At 37.5% G+C, this 20,928-nt stretch overlaps 1 protein-coding gene across 2 annotated transcripts; it reads left to right on the forward strand.

Moving 5' to 3' along the window:
- Nucleotides 1-108: 108 nt before the first annotated feature.
- LOC121988975 lies at nt 109-20,195 on the forward strand. Of its 2 annotated transcripts, XR_006114139.1 has the most exons (3): nt 109-338; nt 9,099-18,451; nt 18,561-20,195. XR_006114139.1 is itself a non-coding variant. In XM_042542727.1 (2 exons), the coding sequence occupies exon 2, from the start codon at nt 13,862-13,864 to the stop codon at nt 14,816-14,818; it is 957 nt and encodes a 318-aa protein (XP_042398661.1). In that variant the 5' UTR covers nt 109-338; nt 9,099-13,861; the 3' UTR covers nt 14,819-20,195. The 2 variants fall into 2 exon arrangements, 1 of the variants encoding a protein (XP_042398661.1); XM_042542727.1 differs by having other exon boundaries at nt 9,099-20,195.
- Nucleotides 20,196-20,928: the final 733 nt, after the last annotated feature.

Below are 20,928 nucleotides of genomic sequence, written 5' to 3' on the forward strand. Positions count from 1 at the left end.
AACTTGTATTTATATATAAGAGGTATAGTTGCAATTTATGAAATTTTCTGGATTTTTTCGCAAAAATGCCATTAAAAAGGTTACAACCGAGCTCTTTCTCCTGCCCGTGACTTTCCCCCCTCCCCTCTTCGTCTTTATATCAACTCAAAACCTAACCCTAAACCCCCCTAAAATAAAACAAGATCTCATCTTTTTCTCATCCTCACGCCGCCGTCGTCGTGGTCATTGTCGTCGACGCCGTTGCTCCTCCGCTCGTTGACGCTATTGATCCGCCGCCACTCGTCGTGGGGAGCTAGTGCCGCGGTTGGTGCACCACAGCGAGGATCTTTCGGTTTGAGGTGGAGTGTTCTTGCTTGTCTCTTTCGATTACCTTCCGTGCATGGTTCAATATACACTTCATCAAATTTAGATTAATTTTTTCTTCTTGATCTGCTATTTCGAAACGTAATCGGCAATTGTGGAATTTTCTTGCTTGTTTCCCTAACAATCTTGTGCATGATTAAACCTACCTCAGAGATCACACATGTACTTAATGATTATTTTTATTGTTTGCTGAATTTGAAAACCTGGATCCTATGAATTTAACCTCATGCTATTCCTATATTATACATGATCAGAATAAGCTACTCCCTAGCACTTTTTATAAAAATTTTCAATCTGTAATATTTTATATATCATATTGTATCTTCCTTGATATCACGTTCTTAGCTGTTAGCCTTTATTCTGTATTTTTGTTTTTCCATTATTCCAGTAGCAGTAGGCTTTGGTAGCATGTCTAAGTTATTTGAACTTTGCCAACCATTATTGTCTCAATGTCCCCAAATGGCTATTATGTTTCTCTCCTAGAACTTTTGTGTATCATGTGATATTTCTTTAATGATACGTATGTTTGCTGTGACATCATCTTGCAAATTAGGAATTGGATACTATATTATGTGATTACTGCCATAAAGTATTTTAGCACATGATGCTAGCAAATAATTGAAGAATACTATAGAAGAAACTAGGATAGTTCCCTTAAAGAGAATACAAACGCTAATGAGAATTTTAAGAGGGTAAGCGACGGGAATAATTCTTTTGAAATAATTTACCCAAAATCGAGTAATACGAGAGAGAATTTTGGCTATGTACTCGTAAGAAGTATGCAACTTCTTAAGTAAATTAATAACGAAGTGAGTGTCACATTTATTTTATGGGCTTCTGCCAAATTGAAATGATTTTACCTCACGGGATGGATTGCGGGTTGTTCACCTCATTCTATTTATGTGAGGCATTCACGGGTGGGTTGTGGGCTATTCACCCTATGTATGTGTATGTATATGTACATTCACATAATGTATTTTCGTATTGAGTGAATTGTGGGTCGTTCACTCCTTGTTTATACGATACATCTCTTTTGGGTGGATTGCGAATCGTTCACCCAATCTATGTATGTATAGATGCATACCAGGGTTTTCAAAAGCGGCAAATAGCGCGCTACATAGCTCGCTATCGCGCGCTACATAGCTCGCTATCGCGCGCTACATAGCTCGCTATCGCGCGCTACATGATACCAGAAAATCGCGGAAACGTCTTCTTTTCAAATAACTTAGATAATGTACCAAAGAGAAAAGTACAAGACTAAATTACAAGAAAAGGAACTTGAACTTAAAAGCTTAAGGACTTACAAACTTAGACTTCTCAGAGTAGAACTTGTACCGTGAAGCGGTGTGTGTTCTGCAATGAGCTAACTAGAGGGTTATATAGAAAAGAGAAGGAGAAGGATAGAGATGAGCTGAGTGCACTTGTGGGCCTCGTCATCACTCATAGGTATCCTTATCTGTTCCTCTTTCTTATCCCTTTACAAGCTTTACAACGCAGCCTATAGTCTTTACAGCTAAGGCTAGATTCTTTTTCATTTGGACGACTCCCCGGGGCTCAGTCCATGTGACTTCGAATCTGCTTTTATTAAAGCAAATCTACTTTGGATTTGTTGGGCTCACCACGCTCTGTTTTTTTATGGTGGTGTGTCCACCATGTGCTGGATAGTGTCTTGTAGTTGCAGAAAAGCAGTGAATAAGGACTTCTTTACAGCTGAGACGCTGGGTAAGGCATCTTTAAAGTAAAGTCCTTTGGGGTGTTCACTCCTGATGCTATGCTTCCTTGATGTCGTGGATAAGTTTGTTTGCAACGGTCCTTTCGATGTCGGCCAAGGGTCTTCTAGCAGCTCTTGAATATTAAGTTGCTTTGTTGTTGGGCTTGGTTTGCGTGATGAATTGTTTCCTCCCATTGTTGCATTATCGATTCGTCTTCGTTTGAAAGGGTCCATGGGCTGCAATGAAAGAAACCAAGCGAGATAATGTGTCGGCCGGTATTGTCTTTACCTTCATGTCTTTGAAAGTGGGCAGGAATGCGATCCAGTAATGAAGTCCGTAAATGCTATCCAACGGACTCGTGAAGGTTTGTTCTGCGCGGTTTTGTTAAAGAAGCTTATAATTGCACGACAATCCGTGCGAATAAGAAGCTCCTCTTTATCGAGATAATATATTCTGCTGCCTTTGGATCATATTTTTGAAGTTTCCATTTCAAAACCCCTCCCCATCCTTCCATGCAGCCATCAGATTCAATTATAACATAGCAATTTGTTGGAGGTATTGCTAAATCTGGAAGGTCTTTAATCATGGATTTCACCTTATTGACTAGCGCCCAATCTTGAGAATTCATGCGCTTCTCCCCGTTTGGAGATGTCTTAGAATATAGGGGACCAAGGATTTTTCCCAGATTAGGGATATAAGAGCGGGCATAATTTAAGATCCCCAACCAAGATCTCAACCCTTTGGTGGTTTGTAGCTCCTCATTACTGAAATTTGCTACTTTGGAGATAATATGAGGTTGAAGTTTGATCTTTGAATTGCCAATAGTAGCCCCTAGAAATTCTATAGTCGGGCTGCCAATCTTCATCTTTGTTGGGCTTAGTATCAGCCCATTTTTCTGACATATTTTGAGAAGGGCCTTCAGATGTTCTCGGTGCTCCTCTTCAGTTTCTGAATATACCAAAATATCATCAATGTAAACTGCTATGAATTTTTCAGTACCTTTGAAGCAGTTGTCCATTTTGCGCTGAAAGATTGCAGGAGCATTTTTGAGGCCGAAAGGCATAACGAGCCATTCAAAAAGCCCGTCAGGTACCCAGTAGCCATGGATCCTGATTCAGTGCCATGGACAGCCTTCTGGGTACCTGACAGGCTTTTTGAATGGCTCGTTATGCCTTTCGGCCTAAAAAATGCTCCTGCAATCTTTCAGCGCAAAATGGACAACTGCTTCAAAGGTACTGAAAAATTCATAGCAGTTTACATTGATGATATTTTGGTATATTCAAAAACTGAAGAGGAGCACCGAGAACATCTGAAGGCCCTTCTCAAAATATGCCAGAAAAATGGGCTGATACTAAGCCCAACAAAGATGAAGATTGGCAGCCCGACTATAGAATTTCTAGGGGCTACTATTGGCAATTCAAAGATCAAACTTCAACCTCATATTATCTCCAAAGTAGCAAATTTCAGTAATGAGGAGCTACAAACCACCAAAGGGTTGAGATCTTGGTTGGGGATCTTAAATTATGCCCGCTCTTATATCCCTAATCTGGGAAAAATCCTTGGTCCCCTATATTCTAAGACATCTCCAACGGGGAGAAGCGCATGAATTCTCAAGATTGGGCGCTAGTCAATAAGGTGAAATCCATGATTAAAGACCTTCCAGATTTAGCAATACCTCCAGCAAATTGCTATGTTATAATTGAATCTGATGGCTGCATGGAAGGATGGGGAGGGGTTTTGAAATGGAAACTTCAAAAATATGATCCAAAGGCAGCAGAATTAATCAGTGCTTATGCAAGCGGCAAGTTTTCCCCACTGAAATCCACTATTGACGCGGAAATCCATGCCATAATGAATTGCATGAATAGTTTCAAGATATATTATCTTGATAAAGAGGAGCTTCTTATTCGCACGGATTGTCAGGCAATTATAAGCTTCTTTAACAAAACCGCGCAGAACAAACCTTCACGAGTCCGTTGGATAGCATTTACGGACTTCATTACTGGACTGGGCATTCCTGTCCACTTTCAGCACATAGAAGGTAAAGACAATACCCTGGCTGACACATTATCTCGCTTGGTTTCTTTCATTGCAGGCCCATGGACCCTTTCAAACGAAGACGAATTGATAATGCAACAATGGGAGGAAACAATTCATCAGCTGCAAACCAAGCCCAACAACAAAGCAACCCAACATTTGAAGAGCCTTATCACTTTTTGGCTCAGTACAAGGAAGTTTCCTCCAGCTACGGCCCAAGGGTGTGCACCATCCTCGAAGAAGACGCTAGAAGACACTTGGCCGACATCGAAAGGACCGTTGCAAACAAGCTTATCCACAACATCCTGGAGCTCAAACTTATCCACGACATCAAGGAAGCTGACTTTAGCATCAGGAGTGAACACCCCAAAGGACTTTACTTTAAAGATGCCTTACCCAACGTCTCAGCTGTAAAGAAGTTCTTATTCACTGTTTTTCTGCAACTACATGACACTATCCAGCACATGGTGGACACACCATCATAAAAAGACAGAGCGTGGTGAGCCCAACAAATCCAAAGTAGATTTGCTTTAATAAAAGCAGATTCGAAGTCACATGGACTGAGCCCCGGGGAGTCGTCCAAATGTAAAAGAATCTAGCCTTAGCTGTAAAGACTATAGACTGCGTTGTAAAGCTTGTAAAGGACTATCGCGCGCTACATAGCTTGCTATCGCGCGCTACATAGCTCGCTATCGCGCGCTACGATCAGCGAACGCTCTTCAGCGTTCGCTGATTAGCGATTGCCCCGAATAGCCCACACTATTCGGGACAAAAGCGTAGATAGCGCACATAGCGTGCGCTATCATAAGTTAGCGGGCCATAGCGGGCGCTAGAATTGTAAATTGCTTACACAATAGGTAGGGCAAAGGTGTCGAATCGTGACCATCGAGGTAGGGCAGAGGCGACAGGCGGCGATCGGCGAGCGACAACTTGCGAGAGGCGAGCGACGAGTAGAGACCTGTGAGCGGCGATGAGCAGTGACTTGTGATCGTCGGGCGATAAGGTGAGCGGCGAGCAGTGACCTGTGAGCGACGGCGAGGGACAACGATTGGAAGTAAGTTTTTCTCCTTACTTTCGTTTTCTTCGTTTCTTCGTTTTTTTCTCAAAGGAGCAAAGATTTTACAAGTTGGGTATCTCGATCGATCGAGTGATCGATCCAGATCCTTTCTGTTCGTACAGAAAGGATCTGGATCGATCCAGTGATCGATCCAGGGTCTGGATCGATCCAGACGCCCTGGATAGATTCAGTGATCGATATAGACACCCTGGATAGATCCAGTAATCGATCCAGACGCCCTGGATAGATCCAGTGATCGATCCAGATCCTTTCTATTCGAACATAAAGGATCTCGATCGATCTCATGATCGGTCCAATTCCTTGGATCGATCCAATGATCAATCTTCTAGATGCTTTGATTGCTTCCCATTTTTTTCTAATTAATTAATTATTTGTTCTGATTTTTTTCTTTTGTTTTTCTAGGATTTTGATTGTCTGGTTAGAATTTGCAATGTCAACGAATTTGTCAGAAAAAAGATATTGGTTGTAAATATTATTATCAAAATGAAGGGGAAAAATCTGTTCGGTGCAAATTTTGTCATCATATATCGAATGGAGGGATTACTCGCTTGAAGGAATATTTAGCTCAAACTCATAAAGGGGTTACACTTTGTGTCAGTGTTCCAGATGATATTAAGAAAGAAATTAGAGAATCACTTAACAAAATTAGAGTATCTAAAAGCAAACAAACCGAATTGTTACAAGAGATTGGTGAAGGTCCCAGAGTATGAGCACGCAATCATCAAAAGTTGGAAGTGTAGGGGGAAATTCAATTGGATGTTCTGGTAGTGGTGAATCAAAAGGTAAAGGTATCCTTCATGGATTTGTTAGTTTTGAACCTCGACAAACAACTCTAAATTCGACTTATAAAAAAGATTTACTGGTTGATGTGAAGCGTAGAGTTGGTCGTTTTATTTACTCTGCCGCACTTCCGTTTAATATTGTGAATGATCCTTATTGGTTGCCTATGGTTGAGGGCATTGCGGAATATGGAAGAGGGTTCAAGCCTCCTTCAATGCATGAGTTAAGAACTTGGATACTTAAAGGTGAGGTTGATGGCATCAACCTAATATATGAGGAGCATAAAAAAGCATGGAAAAAATATGGATGCACTATTATGTCCGATGGTTGGACGGATGGAAAGAATAGAAGTTTGATTAATTTTTTGATAAATAGTTCCGCCGACACTTTCTTTTTTGGAATCTGTTGATGCATCAGCTTCTATTAAAAATGGGGAATTGATCTTTAGATATCTTGGTGATGTTGTTGATGAGGTGGGAGAGGAAAATGTAATTCAAATTGTATTCTGACACAATTGAGCAAGCTAAGATGGTTGCGAAGTTCCTTTATGATCTTGGAACTATACTTTATTTGATGAGAAAGTATACAAACTATACTCGCTTTGCTACTTCATTTTTCACTCTTCAGAGTATGTATAAGGTTAAAAGGCCACTTGAACAAATGTTGGCTTCCGAAGATTGGGTTAGTTCAGCACTATCTCAAACAACTCAGGGGAAGGTCGTGAAGAGAATTGTTATTAATGATCCCAACTTTTGGCCATATGTTGCATTTTGTGTTAAGAGTATTGTTCCTCTTGTAAGTGTGTTAATGGAAGTTGATTCGGAGGAGAGATCGATCATGGGATATATTTATGAACTTATGGATAAGGCAAAAGAGAGAATAAAATTTAATTGTGGGGGAGTTGACAGAAAATATAAGCCCATTTGGAAAAAAATTGATTCACGATGGACTCCACAACTTTATCATCCTCTACACACGGCAGGGTACTATTTGAACCCGCAATTGCGTTATGAAGAAAGATTTTCTGATTGTGATGAAGTTAGAGATGAATTGTATACTTGCATGGATAGGATGTGTTGTCTTCTGATGATCGTCTTAAAGCAGACATCCAATTGGACTTGTATAATAAAGCTGAAGGAGAGAATTTGGAACTCCAATAGCAAAACGAACAAGAATGTTGCGAACTTTGGGTAAAATTTTCTTCTTGTAACCGTTCTTGTAAAATTATACTAGCATTCATATTTTAAAATTATATACATTCTTTTAATTTTTTTTTAATGTTATTACTTATTAGCCTCGTGGTGGGAACGTTTTGGAAGTAAGACATCCGAGCTTACTACATTTGCAATTCGAGTGCTTGGTCTCACTTGTAGTGCTTCGGGATGTGAAAGATTTTGGAGCACTTTTGAATCGGTGAGTATTCTAAGTTTCTAATTCTACTTGAATTTTAATTGTTTTATAATTTTCATACCATTGTTTATTTTTAATTTTTATATATATGTTTTCTTCTTTGTAATATTAGATTCATACGTAAAAGAGAAATAGGCTTGGACATGCAAAGTTGAACGCGTTGGTGTTTGTGAAATATAACTTCAAGCTTAGGGAGAGAAGCATTAGGAGGAGAGACAAGATTGATCCCATTGTAGTTTATGAAATTAATTTGGATGATGAATGAATATCTGAGAAAGAAGGTTCAGTTCTCCCCGTAACTACTAAATGACTTGAAGATGATGAATTATTTGAAAGTGATCCTATTGTGAGTGTGTCGTCGGCTACCTTTGAAAGTCTTTTCGACTCGGATAAGCGAATCGAAGATGTTGAAGATATAGTTGAAGTTCCTCCTACGATTTCAAAAAAAAGAGTTGTTGAAAATTCAAGTAAGCACTAAGCATATGCAAATTATTTATTTATATCTACTTCACCTATAATTGATTCTTAAATGTCGTATCTCTTATATTATATAATAATTGGAAGCGAAGACAAACAAGCAAGGTTGAGTGTTGTTGATGTGGAAGATAATCATCTTGATGCTGAAAATTATCGAGGAGTAATTCCAACAACGTTTGATAGTGGAAATTTTCCAACGATAGACACTATTGATGATGATAGTGATATAGAATTGGATGATACTAATTATTTTTAGGTTATGTTTTAATTATAAGACTTTTTAAATTGTTGTTATGGGCTATTTTGACATGTAATGAATTATTATGATTAATTTTAAGTTATGTTATTTTTTTTTTACTTATATAAGTATATTTTATTTTTTAAAATTTAAACATTGACGTGAACGAAAAGCTTGCGCTATACGCTTCGCTATATACGCTACGCGATGACGAGATAAAAACGCTATGAATTAATGTTACGCAATTTAAAACACTGATGCATACATCCAATGTATTTCGTTACGAGTGAATTGCAGGTCATTCATTCTCCTATACGACACATCTTTCTCGATGGATTGCAGGTCGCTTACTTAGATATTTTATTTATACAGGATGTGCTCGTATTAGATGGAATGCTGGGAGTTCACTCCTACTTGTACGACACAACCTTAATGCGTATATTGTTTTTTTGTTCACATACAATAAATTGAATTGTGCTGTCAAATAAAATAAGACAATAATGTGTGAAAAATAAGAAATTTAGTGAGAACTGATGAAGTAAATTAGGAAGGGAATAAAAAACAAATGACATGAAAACAAAAAGAGAGATGGTAATTGATGTTTACCCTTTTTAATAATAATTTTTTATGCATGTCTGTCTTATCACCACTTTACACTTTGTGTGGACTTTCCTTTTCCTTTCACCTCTAAATTTGTAGACTTGAGGTGCTTTTCGAGGTTTAGTCAATAAAGTGTGGACAATTGTTCAAACATGCACAACGATAGTTATGGACTATTTCCACCATCCAGTTTATTTTGTATTGCATTAGTTGGATTGTTTATGCATTTTGTTATGTTTAGTACCTTCCATTTCATTATATGGCTGAAATCAGTTTGTCAGTTGGTCATGGTATTATAGTCCTGTGTTTGCATTTCGTCTATGTGATTTAATAAAGTGTTGCATATTCATATTCGTACAACCTAGTGTACCCTCTTCAGTTATTATTTATGATTTTGATGCAGGTATAAATATTGTCTGAGCAGGGAGGCTATCCCTCATATAGGGATGAAGTCTTCGGATTGTGATAGGTGACAGGTAATAGGAGGGAACGTGGGGACCGAAGCAGCGACAGCTGCACTAGTAGCTATAGCTGTCGCTTAGGAGGCCACTACAAAAGCGGCATTAGCAGCCTTGACTGCAACTGCAGTCGCAACTGCGATTTCCAGAAGTCTCCGTGGAGTGCTTGTTCTTTTTGGGCATTTCAAGAGCGGCGTTCCATGAGGGAGTGTGAGGAGAAGACAGAGAGTGGGTTGGGAGAATACGGGGGGTGTTAAATAGGTCGAGAAAGTTCTCGAAAATTTGAAGTTTGTTACGAAATCATACGAGGTCGTGTCGTTGGTGATCGAAAAGTTGTTATTAGTAGGGTCCACAGGTTGGGATGCCCAATAGTAGCATGGTTTCTGTTATGGGATATGGTTCCAGGTCAGGGTGCCGAGTAATCGTTCGGTGTTTTCACATCTAAAAATTATTTGGAATAGGGTCCATAGGTCAACTGTTATGAGGTAGGGTCCACCGAGCTAGACGTACATCGGGTCCACATATCAGCTTTACCTTGTCAGTGTAAAACAATTCTAACCAGTTCACCTAACATGCTGTCACACTCAAATTGCATGCTTGCTTGTCCAGCCCACCCCGTCTATCAAGCATGACACTTTAGGTGGATTCGAGTTCGATTAAAATAAGTATATTATAAAAAACTCTCAATCTAAACTAGATTAGAATCCGAATTTAATTCAAAAATGTTAAACCTGCATAATCTGTCCTACCCGCATAATCCGCCCGATCCGAAAAAAAAATCATATTTTCTCTAACATTTTTTTACTTTTATCCTAATATTTTTTCATCATGCTATCATTCTATTATTTATGTTAAATTCTGAATTTTTTAAAAATAATTAGTTCAAATTTAAGATTAATTATCCAATTTGGGCAAAAGTTATTTTGTCCTAAATAGGTCACACCAATTCAAATGGGTTGGATTGAAGGGGTCAGATTGGACAATCTGATCAGGCCATTTGGGTTGGTTAATTTGATTAGACGAGTAATTTTATTGGGTTACATCAATCAGTTGATCCGTAAGGGCGTACATCAATCAGTTGATCCGTAAGGGCTAAATGGATAGGTCTTTTTGGCAGATTGAAGTCAGACCAGTTGGTAAATCCTAGCTGATCAATCTAGGCATGCCAAATCAATGGGATGGTTTTCTGGCTGATTGGTTCAAGCTAGTTTGTTGGGTAAGCTGGGTCCATTTGTGCTTGTGGGTTGGCTGTGATGATCAATCAAGGCAAAATTGTTGGATCAATTAATTTGAACTAGTCAAGTGGCCTGACCTACTTACGACAAATTAACTTTGGCCCAAATTGCATGATTAATCCCAAATTTGAATTGTTTATTTTTTTTAAAATTCAGAATTTAACATAAATAATAGAATGATAGTATAATGATAAATTATTGAGATAAAAGTGAAAAAATTAGAGAAAATATATAAAAAAATCCTGGTCGGGCGGATTATGTGGGTAGGTTGGATTATTCGGGTTTAAAATTTTCAGATTCTGATCGGATTTTGATTGAGAGTTTTTTTACAGTTTTCTTATTTTAATCTGACTCGAATCTATTCGAAGTGTCATCCTTGATAAACTGGGTGGATTGGACCAGGGTTTTCAATAGCGGTGAATAGCGCGCTATCGCGCGCTACGATCAGCGAACGCTCTGCAGCGTTTGTTGATTAGCGATTGTCCCGAATAGTCCACGCTATTCGGGACAAAAGCGTAGATAGGCGCTATCATGACTTAGCGGCCCATAGCGGGCACTAGAATTGTAAATTGCTTACACAATAAGTAGGACAAAGGCGTCGAATCGTGACCGTCGAGGTAGGGCAGAGGCGACAGGCGGCGATCGGCGAGGGACAACTTGCGAGAGGTGAGCGGCGAGCAGAGACCTGTGAGCGACCGCGAGCAGTGACCTGTGATCGGCGGGCGACAAGGCGAGCGGCGAGCAGTGACCTGTGAGCGGCGGCGAGGGACAACGATTAGAGGTAAAAGTTTCTCCTTCCTTTCGTTTTCTTCGTTTCTTCGTTTTTTCTGTTTTTTTTTCCCTCAAAGGAGCAAGGATTTCACGAGTCGGGTATCTGGATCGAGTGATCGATCCAGATCCTTTATGTTCGAACAGGGCATCTGGATCGATCCAGTGATCGATCTAGACGCCCTGGATCAATCCAGTGATCGATCCAATAATCGATCTTCTAGATGCCTTGATTGATTCCCATTTTTTCTAATTAATTAATTATTTGTTCTGATTTTTTTCTTTTATTTTTTTAGGATTTTGATTGTCTGGTTAGAATTTACAATGTGTACGAATTTGTCAGAAAAAAGATAAAAAAGATATTGGTTGGAAATATTATTATCAAAATGAAGGGGAAAAATCTGTTCGGTGCAAATTTTGTCATCATATATCGAATGGAGGGATTACTCGCTTGAAGAAATATTTAGCTCAAACTCATAAAGGGGTTGCACCTTGTGTTAGTGTTCCAGATGATATTAAGAAAGAAATTAGAGAATCATTTGACAAAATTAGAGCATCTAAAAGCAAACAAACCGAATTGTTACGAGAGATTGGTGAAGATCCCCAGAGTATGAGTGCGCAATCATCAAAAGTTGGAAGTGTAGGGGGAAATTCAATTGGATGTTCTGGTAGTGGTGAATCAAAAGGTAAAGGTATCCTTCATGGATTTGTTAGTTCTGAACCTCGACAAACAACTCTAAATTCGACATACAAAAAAGATTTACTGGTTGATGTGAATCGTAGAGTTGGTCGTTTTATTTATTCTGTCGCATTTCCGTTTAATGTTGTGAATGATCCTTATTGGTTGCCTATGGTTGAGGGCATTGCGAAATATGGAAGAGGGTTCAAACCTCCTTCAATGCATGAGTTAAGAACTTGGATACTTAAAGTTTGGGTTGATGACATTAACCTAATATACGAGGAGCATAAAAAAGCATGGAAAAAATATGGATGCACTATTATGTCCGATGGTTGGACGGATGGAAAGAATAGAAGTTTGATTAATTTTTTAGTAAATAGTTCCGCCGACACTTTCTTTTTGGAATCTGTTGATGCATGAACTTCTATTAAAAATGGGGAATCGATCTTTAAATATCTTGGTGATGTTGTTGATGAGGTGGGAGAGGAAAATGTAATTCAAATTGTCACGGATGCTTCGAATTGCATTAAGGCGAGGAAAAAAATTATGGAGACTGGACATAGAATTTGGTGGACACTTTGTGCGACGCATTGTATTGATCTAATATTGGAGGATATTGCAAAGTTGAAGATTTTTTCCAACACAATTGAGCAAGCTAAGATGGTAGTGAAGTTCCTTTATGGTCATGGAACTATACTTTCTTTGATGAGAAAGTATACAAACGGTAAAGAAATTCTCTGTCCCGCTGTTACTCACTTTGCTACTTCATTTCTCTCTTCAGAGTATGTATAAGGTTAAATGGATACTTGAGCAAATGTTTACTTCCGAAAATTGGGTTAGTTCACCACTATCTCAAACAACTCAGGGGAAGGTCGTGAAGAGAAATTGTTATTAATGATCCCAACTTTTGGCCACATGTTGCATTTTGTGTTAAGAGTGTTGTTCCTCTTGTAAGTGTGTTAAGGGAAGTTGATTCGGAGGAGAGATCGATCATGGGATATATTTATGAACTTATGGATAAGGCAAAAGAGACAATAAAATTTAATTGTGGGGGAGTTGACAGAAATACAAGCCACCATTTGGAAAAAAATTGATTCACGATGAACTCCACAACTTCATCATCTTCTACACGCGGCAGGGTACTATTTGAACCCGCAATTGCCTTATGAAGAAAGGTTTTCTGATTGTGATGAAGTTAGAGATGAATTGTATACTTGCATGGATAGGATGTGTTGTCTTCTGATGATCGCCTTAAAGCAGACATCTAATTGGAGTTGTATAATAAAGCTGAAGGAGAATTTGAACTCCAATAGCAAAACGAACAAGAATGTTACGAACTCCGGGTAAAATTTTCTTGTAACCGTTCTTGTAAAATTATATTATCATTCATATTTTAAATTATGTACATTCTTTTAATTTTTTTTTTAATGTTATTACATATTAGTCTCGTGGTGGGAATGTTTTGGAAGTAAGACACCTGAGCTTACTGCATTTGCAATTCGAGTGCTTGGTCTCACCTTGTGTTAGTGTTTCGGAAGATATTAAGAAAGAAATTAGAGAATCACTTGACAAAATTAGAGCATCTAAAAGCAAACAAACCGAATTGTTACGAGAGATTGGTGAAGGTCCTCAGAGTATGAGTATGCAATCATCAAAAGTTGGAAGTGTATTGGGAAATTCAATTGGATGTTCTGGTAGTGGTGAATCAAAAGGTAAAGGTATCCTTCATGGATTTGTTAATTCTGAACCTCTACAAACAACTCTAAATTCGACAGACAAAAAACATTTATTGATTGATGTGAAGCGTAGAGTTGGTCGTTTTATTTACTCTTCCGCATTTTCGTTTAATGTTATAAATGATCCTTATTGGTTGCCTATGATTGAGGGCATTGCGGAATATGGAAGAGGGTTGAAGCCTCCTTCATTGCATGAGTTAAGAACTTGGATACTTAAAGTTGGGGTTGATGGCATCAACCTAATATATGAGGAGCATAAAAAAGCATGAAAAAAATATGGATGCACTATTATGTCCGATGGTTGGACGGATGGAAAGAATAGAAGTTTGATTAATTTTTTGGTAAATAGTTCCGCCGGCACTTTCTTTTTGGAATCTGTTGATGCATCAGCTTCTATTAAAAATTGGGAATTGATCTTTAAATATCTTGGTGATGTTGTTGATGAGGTGGGAGAGGAAAATGTAATTCAAATTGTCACGGATAATGCTTCGAAATGCATTAAGGCGAGGAAAAAATTTTTGGAGACTAGACATAGAATTTGGTGGACACTTTGTACGACGCATTATATTGATCTAATGTTGGAGGATATTGCAAAGTTGAAGATTTTTTCCAACACAATTGAGCAAGCTAAGATGGTTGTGAAGTTCCTTTATGGTCATGGAACTATACTTTCTTTGATGAGAAAGTATACAAACGGTAAAGAAATTCTCCGTCCCTCTGTTACTCATTTTGCTATTTCATTTCTCACTCTTCAGAGTATGTATAAGGTTAAAAGGCCACTTGAACAAATGCTTGCTTCCGAAGATTGGGTTAGTTCACCACTATCTCAAACAACTCAGGGGAAGGTCGTGAAGAGAATTGTTATTAATGATCCCAACTTTTGGCCACATGTTGCATTTTGTGTTAAGAGTATTGTTCCTCTTGTAAGTGTGTTAAGGGAAGTTGATTCGGAGGAGAGATCGACCATGAGATATATTTATGAACTTATGGATAAGACAAAAGAGACAATAAAATTTAATTGTGGGGGAGTTGACAGAAAATACAAGATCATTTGGAAAAAAATTGATTCACGATGGACTCCACAACTTCATCATCCTCTACACGCGGTCGGGTACTATTTGAATTCGCAATTGCGTTATGAAGAAAGATTTTCTGATTGTGATGAAGTTAGAGATGGATTGTATACTTGCATTGATAGGATGTTGTCTTCTGATAATCGTCTTAAAGCAGACATCCAATTGGACTAGTATAATAAAGCTGAAGGAGAATTTGGAACTCCAATAGCAAAACGAACAAGAATGTTGCGAACTCCGTGTAAACTTTTCTTCTTTAACCGTTGTAAAATTATACTAGCATTCATATTTTAAAATTATATACATTCTTGTAATTTTTTTTAATGTTATTACTTATTAGTCTCGTGGTTGGAACATTTTGGAAGTAAGACACCCGAGTTTACTACATTTGCAATTCGAGTGCTTGGTCTCACCTTGTGTTAGTGTTCCGGATGATATTAAGAAAGAAATTAAAAAATCACTTGACAAAATTAAAGCATATAAATGCAAATAAACCGAATTGTTATGAGAGATTGGTGAAGGTCCTCAAATTATGAGCATGTAATCATTAAAAGTTGGAAGTGTAGGGGGAAATTCAATTGGATGTTCAGGTAGTGGTGAATAAAAAGGTAAAGGTATCCTTCATGGATTTGTTAGTTCTGAACCTCGACAAACAAATCTGAATTCGACATACGAAAAAGTTTTACTGGTTGATATGAAGCGTAGAGTTGGTTGTTTTATTCACTCTGTCGTATTTCCGTTTAATGTTGTGAATGATCCTTATTAGTTGCCTATGATTGAGGGCATTGCGGAATATGGAAGAGGGTTGAAGCCTCCTTCAATGCATGAGTTAAGAACTTGGATACTTAAAGTTGGGGTTGATAGCATCAACCTAATATATGAGGAGCATAAAAAAGTATGGAAAAAATATGGATGCACTATTATGTCCGATGGTTGGACGGATGGAAAGAATAGAAGTTTGATTAATTTTTTGGTAAATAGTTCCGCCGGCACTTTCTTTTTGGAATCTGTTGATGCATCAACTTCTATTAAAAATTGGGAATTGATCTTTAAATATCTTGGTGATGTTGTTGATGAGGTGGAAGAGGAAAATGTAATTCAAATTGTCACGGATAATGCTTCGAATTGCATTAAGGCGAGGAAAAAAATTATGGAGACTAGACATAGAATTTGGTGGACACTTTGTGCGACGCATTCCATTGATATAATGTTGGAGGATATTGCAAAGTCGAAGATTTTTTCCGACACAATTGAGCAAGCTAAGATGGTTGTGAAGTTCCTTTATGGTCATGGAACTATACTTTCTTTGATGAGAAAGTATACAAACGGTAAAGAAATTCTCCGCTGCTCGCTTTGCTACTTCATTTCTCACTCTTCAGAGTATGTATAAGGTTAAAAGGCCACTTGAACAAATGTTTGCTTCCGAAGATTGGGTTAGTTCAGCACTATCTCAAACAACTCAGGGGAAGGTCGTGAAGTGAATTGTTATTAATGTTCCTAACTTTTGGCCACATGTTGCATTTTGTGTTAAGAGTGCTGTTCCTCTTGTAAGTGTGTTAAGGGAAGTTGATTCGGAGGAGAGATCGACCATGGGATATATTTATGAACTTATGGATAAGACAAAAGAGACAATAAAATTTAATTGTGGGGGAGTTGACAGAAAATACATGACCATTTGGAAAAAAATTGATTCACGATGGACTCCACAACTTCATCATCCTTTACACGTGGTCGGGTACTATTTGAATTCGCAATTGCGTTATGAAGAAAGATTTTCTGCTTGTGATGAAGTTAGAGATGGATACTATACTTGCATGGATAGGATGTTGTCTATCGTCTTAAAGCAGACATCCAATTGGACTTGTATAATAAAGTTGTAGGAGAATTTGGAACTCCAATAGCAAAACGAAAAAGAATGTTGCGAACTCCGGGTAAAATTTTCTTCTTGTAACCGTTCTTGTAAAATTATATTAGCATTCATATTTTAAATTATGTACATTCTTTTAATTTTTTTTAATGTTATTACTTTTTAGTCTCTTGGTGGGAATGTTTTGGAAGTAAGACACCCGAGCTTACTACATTTGCAATTCGAGTGCTTGGTCTCACCTTGTGTTAGTGTTCCGGAAGATATTAAGAAAGAAATTAGAGAATCACTTGACAAAATTAGAGCATCTAAAAGCAAACAAACCGAATTGTTACGAGAGATTGGTGAAGGTCCTCAGAGTACAAGTATGCAATCATTAAAAGTTGGAAGTGTATTGGGAAATTCAATTGGATGTTCTGGTAGTGGTGAATCAAAAGGTAAAGGTATCCTTCATGGATTTGTTAATTCTGAACCTCGACAAACAACTCTAAATTCGACAGACAAAAAAGATTTATTGATTGATGTGAAGCGTTGAGTTGGTCGTTTTATTTACTCTGTCGCATTTTCGTTTAATGTTATAAATGATCCTTATTGGTTGCCTATGATTGAGGGCATTGCGGAATATAGAAGAGGGTTGAAGCCTCCTTCATTGCATGAGTTAAGAACTTGGATACTTAAAGTTGGGGTTGATGGCATTAACCTAATATATGAGGAGCATAAAAAAGCATGGAAAAAATATAGATGCACTATTATGTCCGATGGTTGGACGGATGGAAAAAATAGAAGTTTGATTAATTTTTTGGTAAATAGTTCCTTCGGCACTTTCTTTTTGAAATCTATTGATGCATCAGCTTCTTTTAAAAATGGGCAATTGATCTTTAAATATTTTGATGATGTTATTGTTGAGGTGGGAGAGGAAAATGTAATTCAAATTGTCACGGATAATGCTTCGAATTGCATTAAGGTGGGGAAAAATATTATGGAGACAAGACATAGAATTTGGTGGACACCTTGTGCGGCGCATTGCATTGATCTAATGTTGGAGGATATTGCAAAGTTGAAGATTTTTTCTGACACAATTGAGCAAGCTAAGATGGTTATGAAGTTACTTTATGGTCATGTGACTATACTTTTTTTGATGAGTAAATATACGAATGGTAAAGAAATTCTCCGTCCCGCGGTTACTCGCTTTGCTATTTCATTTCTCACTCTTCAGAGTATGTATAAAGTTAAAAGGCCACTTGAACAAATGTTTGCTTCCGAAGATTGGGTTAGTTCACCACTATCTCAAACAACTCAGTGGAAGGTCATGAAGAGAATTGTTATTAATGATCCCAACTTTTGGCCACATGTTGCATTTTGTGTTAAGAGTGTTGTTCCTCTTGTAAGTGTGTTAAGGGAAGTTGATTCAGAGGTGAGATCGGCTATGGGATATATTTATGAACTTATGGATAAGACAAAAGAGATAATAAAATTGATTCACGATGGACTCCACAACTTCATCATCCTCTACTCGCGGTCGGGTTCTATTTGAATTCACAATTGCGTTATGAAGAAAGATTTTCTGATTGTGATGAAGTTAGAGATGGTTTGTTTATTTGCATGGATAGGATGTTGTCTATCGTCTTAAAGTAGACATCCAATTGGACTTGTATAATAAAGCTGTAGGAGAATTTGGAACTCCAATAGCAAAACGAACAAGAATGTTGCGAACTCCGGGTGAACTTCTCTTCTTGTAACCGTTGTTGTAAAATTATACTAGCATTCATATTTTAAAATTATATACATTCTTGTAATTTTTTTTTTAATGTTATTACTTATTAGTCTCGTGGTGGGAACATTTTGGAAGTAAGACACTCGTGCTTACTACATTTTCAAATCGAGTGCTTGGTCTTTCTTGTAGTGTTTCGGGATGTGGAAGAAATTGGAGCACTTTTGAATCGGTGAGTATTCTGAGTTTCTAGCTCTACTTGAATTTTAATTATTTTATAATTTTTATATCATCGTTTATTTTTAATTTATATATATATGTTTTCTTATTTGTAATATTAGATTCATACAAAAAAGAGAAATAGGCTTGAACATGTAAAGTTGAATGCGTTGGTGTTTGTGAAATATAACTTCAAACTTAGGGAGAGAAACATTAGGAGGAGAGACAAGATTGATCCCATTGTGGTTGATGAAATTAATTCGGATGATAAATGGATAACTGAGAAAGAATGTCCCGTTCTCCTCGTAACTACTAAATGGCTTGAAGATGATGAATTATTTGAAAGTGATCCTATTGTGAGTGTGCCCTCGCCTACTTTTGAAAGTTTTTTCGACTTAGTTAAGCGAATCGAAGATGTTGAGAATATAGTTGAAGTTCCTCCTACGAATTAAAAAAAAAAAGTGTTGTTGAAAATTCAAATAAGCACTAAGCATATGCAAATTATTTATTTATATTTACTTCACCTATAATTGGTTCTTAAATGTCGTATCTCTTATATTATATTTGGAAACAAAGACAAACAAGTAAAGTTGAGTCTTGTTGATGTGGAAGATAATCATCTTGATGCTGAAAATTATGGAGGAATAATTTGAACAACTTTTGATAGTGGAAAATTTTCCAACCATAGACACTTGATGATGATAGTGATATAGAATTGGATGATATAAATTATTTTTAGGTTATGTTGTTTTAATTATAAGTTTTTTTAAATTGTTGTTATGGGATATTTTGACATGTAATCAATTATTATGGTTAATTTTAGGTTATGTTATTTTTATTTTACTTATATAAGTATATTTTATTTTTTTTTAAAATTTAAACATTGACGTGCACGAAAAGCTTGTGCTATACGCTTCACTATTTATGTTACGCGATGACAAGACAAAAACGCTATGAACCAATGCTACGCGATTTAAAACACTGATCACTGGACAAGCAAACATTCAATTCGAGCGTGACGACATGTTGGCTGAAGTGGATTAGAATGATCTGAGCAGTCTGACGGGGTGAAGCTAATATGTGGACGGCTAGTTCTGTGGTCCTACCTCATAACAGTCAACATGTGGACCCTATCCTATAACAACTTTTAAATGTGAGAACATCGAATGACTACTTGACATCCCGACCTGTGTATCCTATCTCATAATAGAAATCATGCATTACTTGGCATTCCGACCTGTGGACCCTACTCGTAACTGCTTTTCGATCACCAACGGCACGACCTCGTATGACCTCATAACAAATTTCGAATCTTCGAGAACTTTCTCAACATATTTAACATTTTCATGTTCTCCCAACGCATCCTCTGCCTTCCCCTCGCTTTCTCTCATGGGACGTCACACTCAAAATGTCCAAAAAGAAAGAGCTCTCCGGCGGAAACTTTTGAAAACCGCAGCTCCGCTATGGTCGCAGTCGCGGTTGCTGATGCGCTTTTGCAGCGGCCTCCCAAGCAGCAGCTACGGGCACTTGCAACAGCCGCTGCCTCGATCCCCACGTTCCCTTGTGCCACTGCCTCGGCCACATCTGGATCCTGCCTCGGAATGGTGCGGCAAACATATTAGGTTGGAATGAGAAGGCTTGATGCTGACAAAGATCAGGAATCTCTGTTTTTCTTTTTCGATAAACATCTCAGACAAAACTGATTCTCTGATTTGAATTGTTAAATCGAAATTAAATGCAAACTTCAATTTCTATTCTATTCGCTTTTTATTTTCTGTGCTCTGTTGGTGGAAGGGATGCTGCTTCGGGCGCAAGGGTGACTGAGCATTGGTTTCATCCTTACTCAGTGCATCGTCTTCTGTGATTCCCATGGATCCAGTGATGCTTCATATCTCAGCGGTTTTCCATGGTATGCATTATGGTTGAATTCTTATTGGAAATACCTATGTGATTGCACTAACTATTTGACTGATTGAATCAGAAGATATTAGATTATGTTATTTTCTTGGAAGAACAAGGAAGGGTTCAAGAAACATATAAATACTACTAAATACAAGTTAAATCTGACAAAAGGTGAGAAAAACCTCTCTACTGCCTATAAGCACAACTCTACTGCCTAGATGCCTCTCTGCTGTTTATAAGCACAGCACAACTCCACTGCCTTTAAGCTTGCACTTATAGTGATGATTTGTTGGTGGGAAGGAAATAAAATAAAAATGAGTGTAAAAATTGAATTATATTATATGCATTTTACTTATTCATTTGGATTATTAAAGGCGGATGAGTTTTATTGCTTTTCAAAGATTTCGGGCTCTGTTATTTTTTGTTATTGATCTGATTCTTGTGTTTTTCTGAGCTTGTTCTAGTGATTTTTTGATCTATTAAACTAATGCTCAGCATTATATTCTATCAAATTGTGTATGATTTGATATCATGTGATATATTAGTCTAGAAAGTATTGAATTAAAGAGATTATGAATTCGGAGAATA

The sequence above is a fragment of the Zingiber officinale genome, chromosome 6B (genome assembly GCF_018446385.1).
Source record: "Zingiber officinale cultivar Zhangliang chromosome 6B, Zo_v1.1, whole genome shotgun sequence".
Lineage (NCBI taxonomy): Eukaryota > Viridiplantae > Streptophyta > Magnoliopsida > Zingiberales > Zingiberaceae > Zingiber > Zingiber officinale.

Excerpts from the sequence above, each read along its gene's own strand:
- LOC121988975 (XM_042542727.1), top strand. The coding sequence starts at position 13,862 with ATGTCCGATGGTTGGACGGATGGAAAGAATAGAAGTTTGATTAATTTT.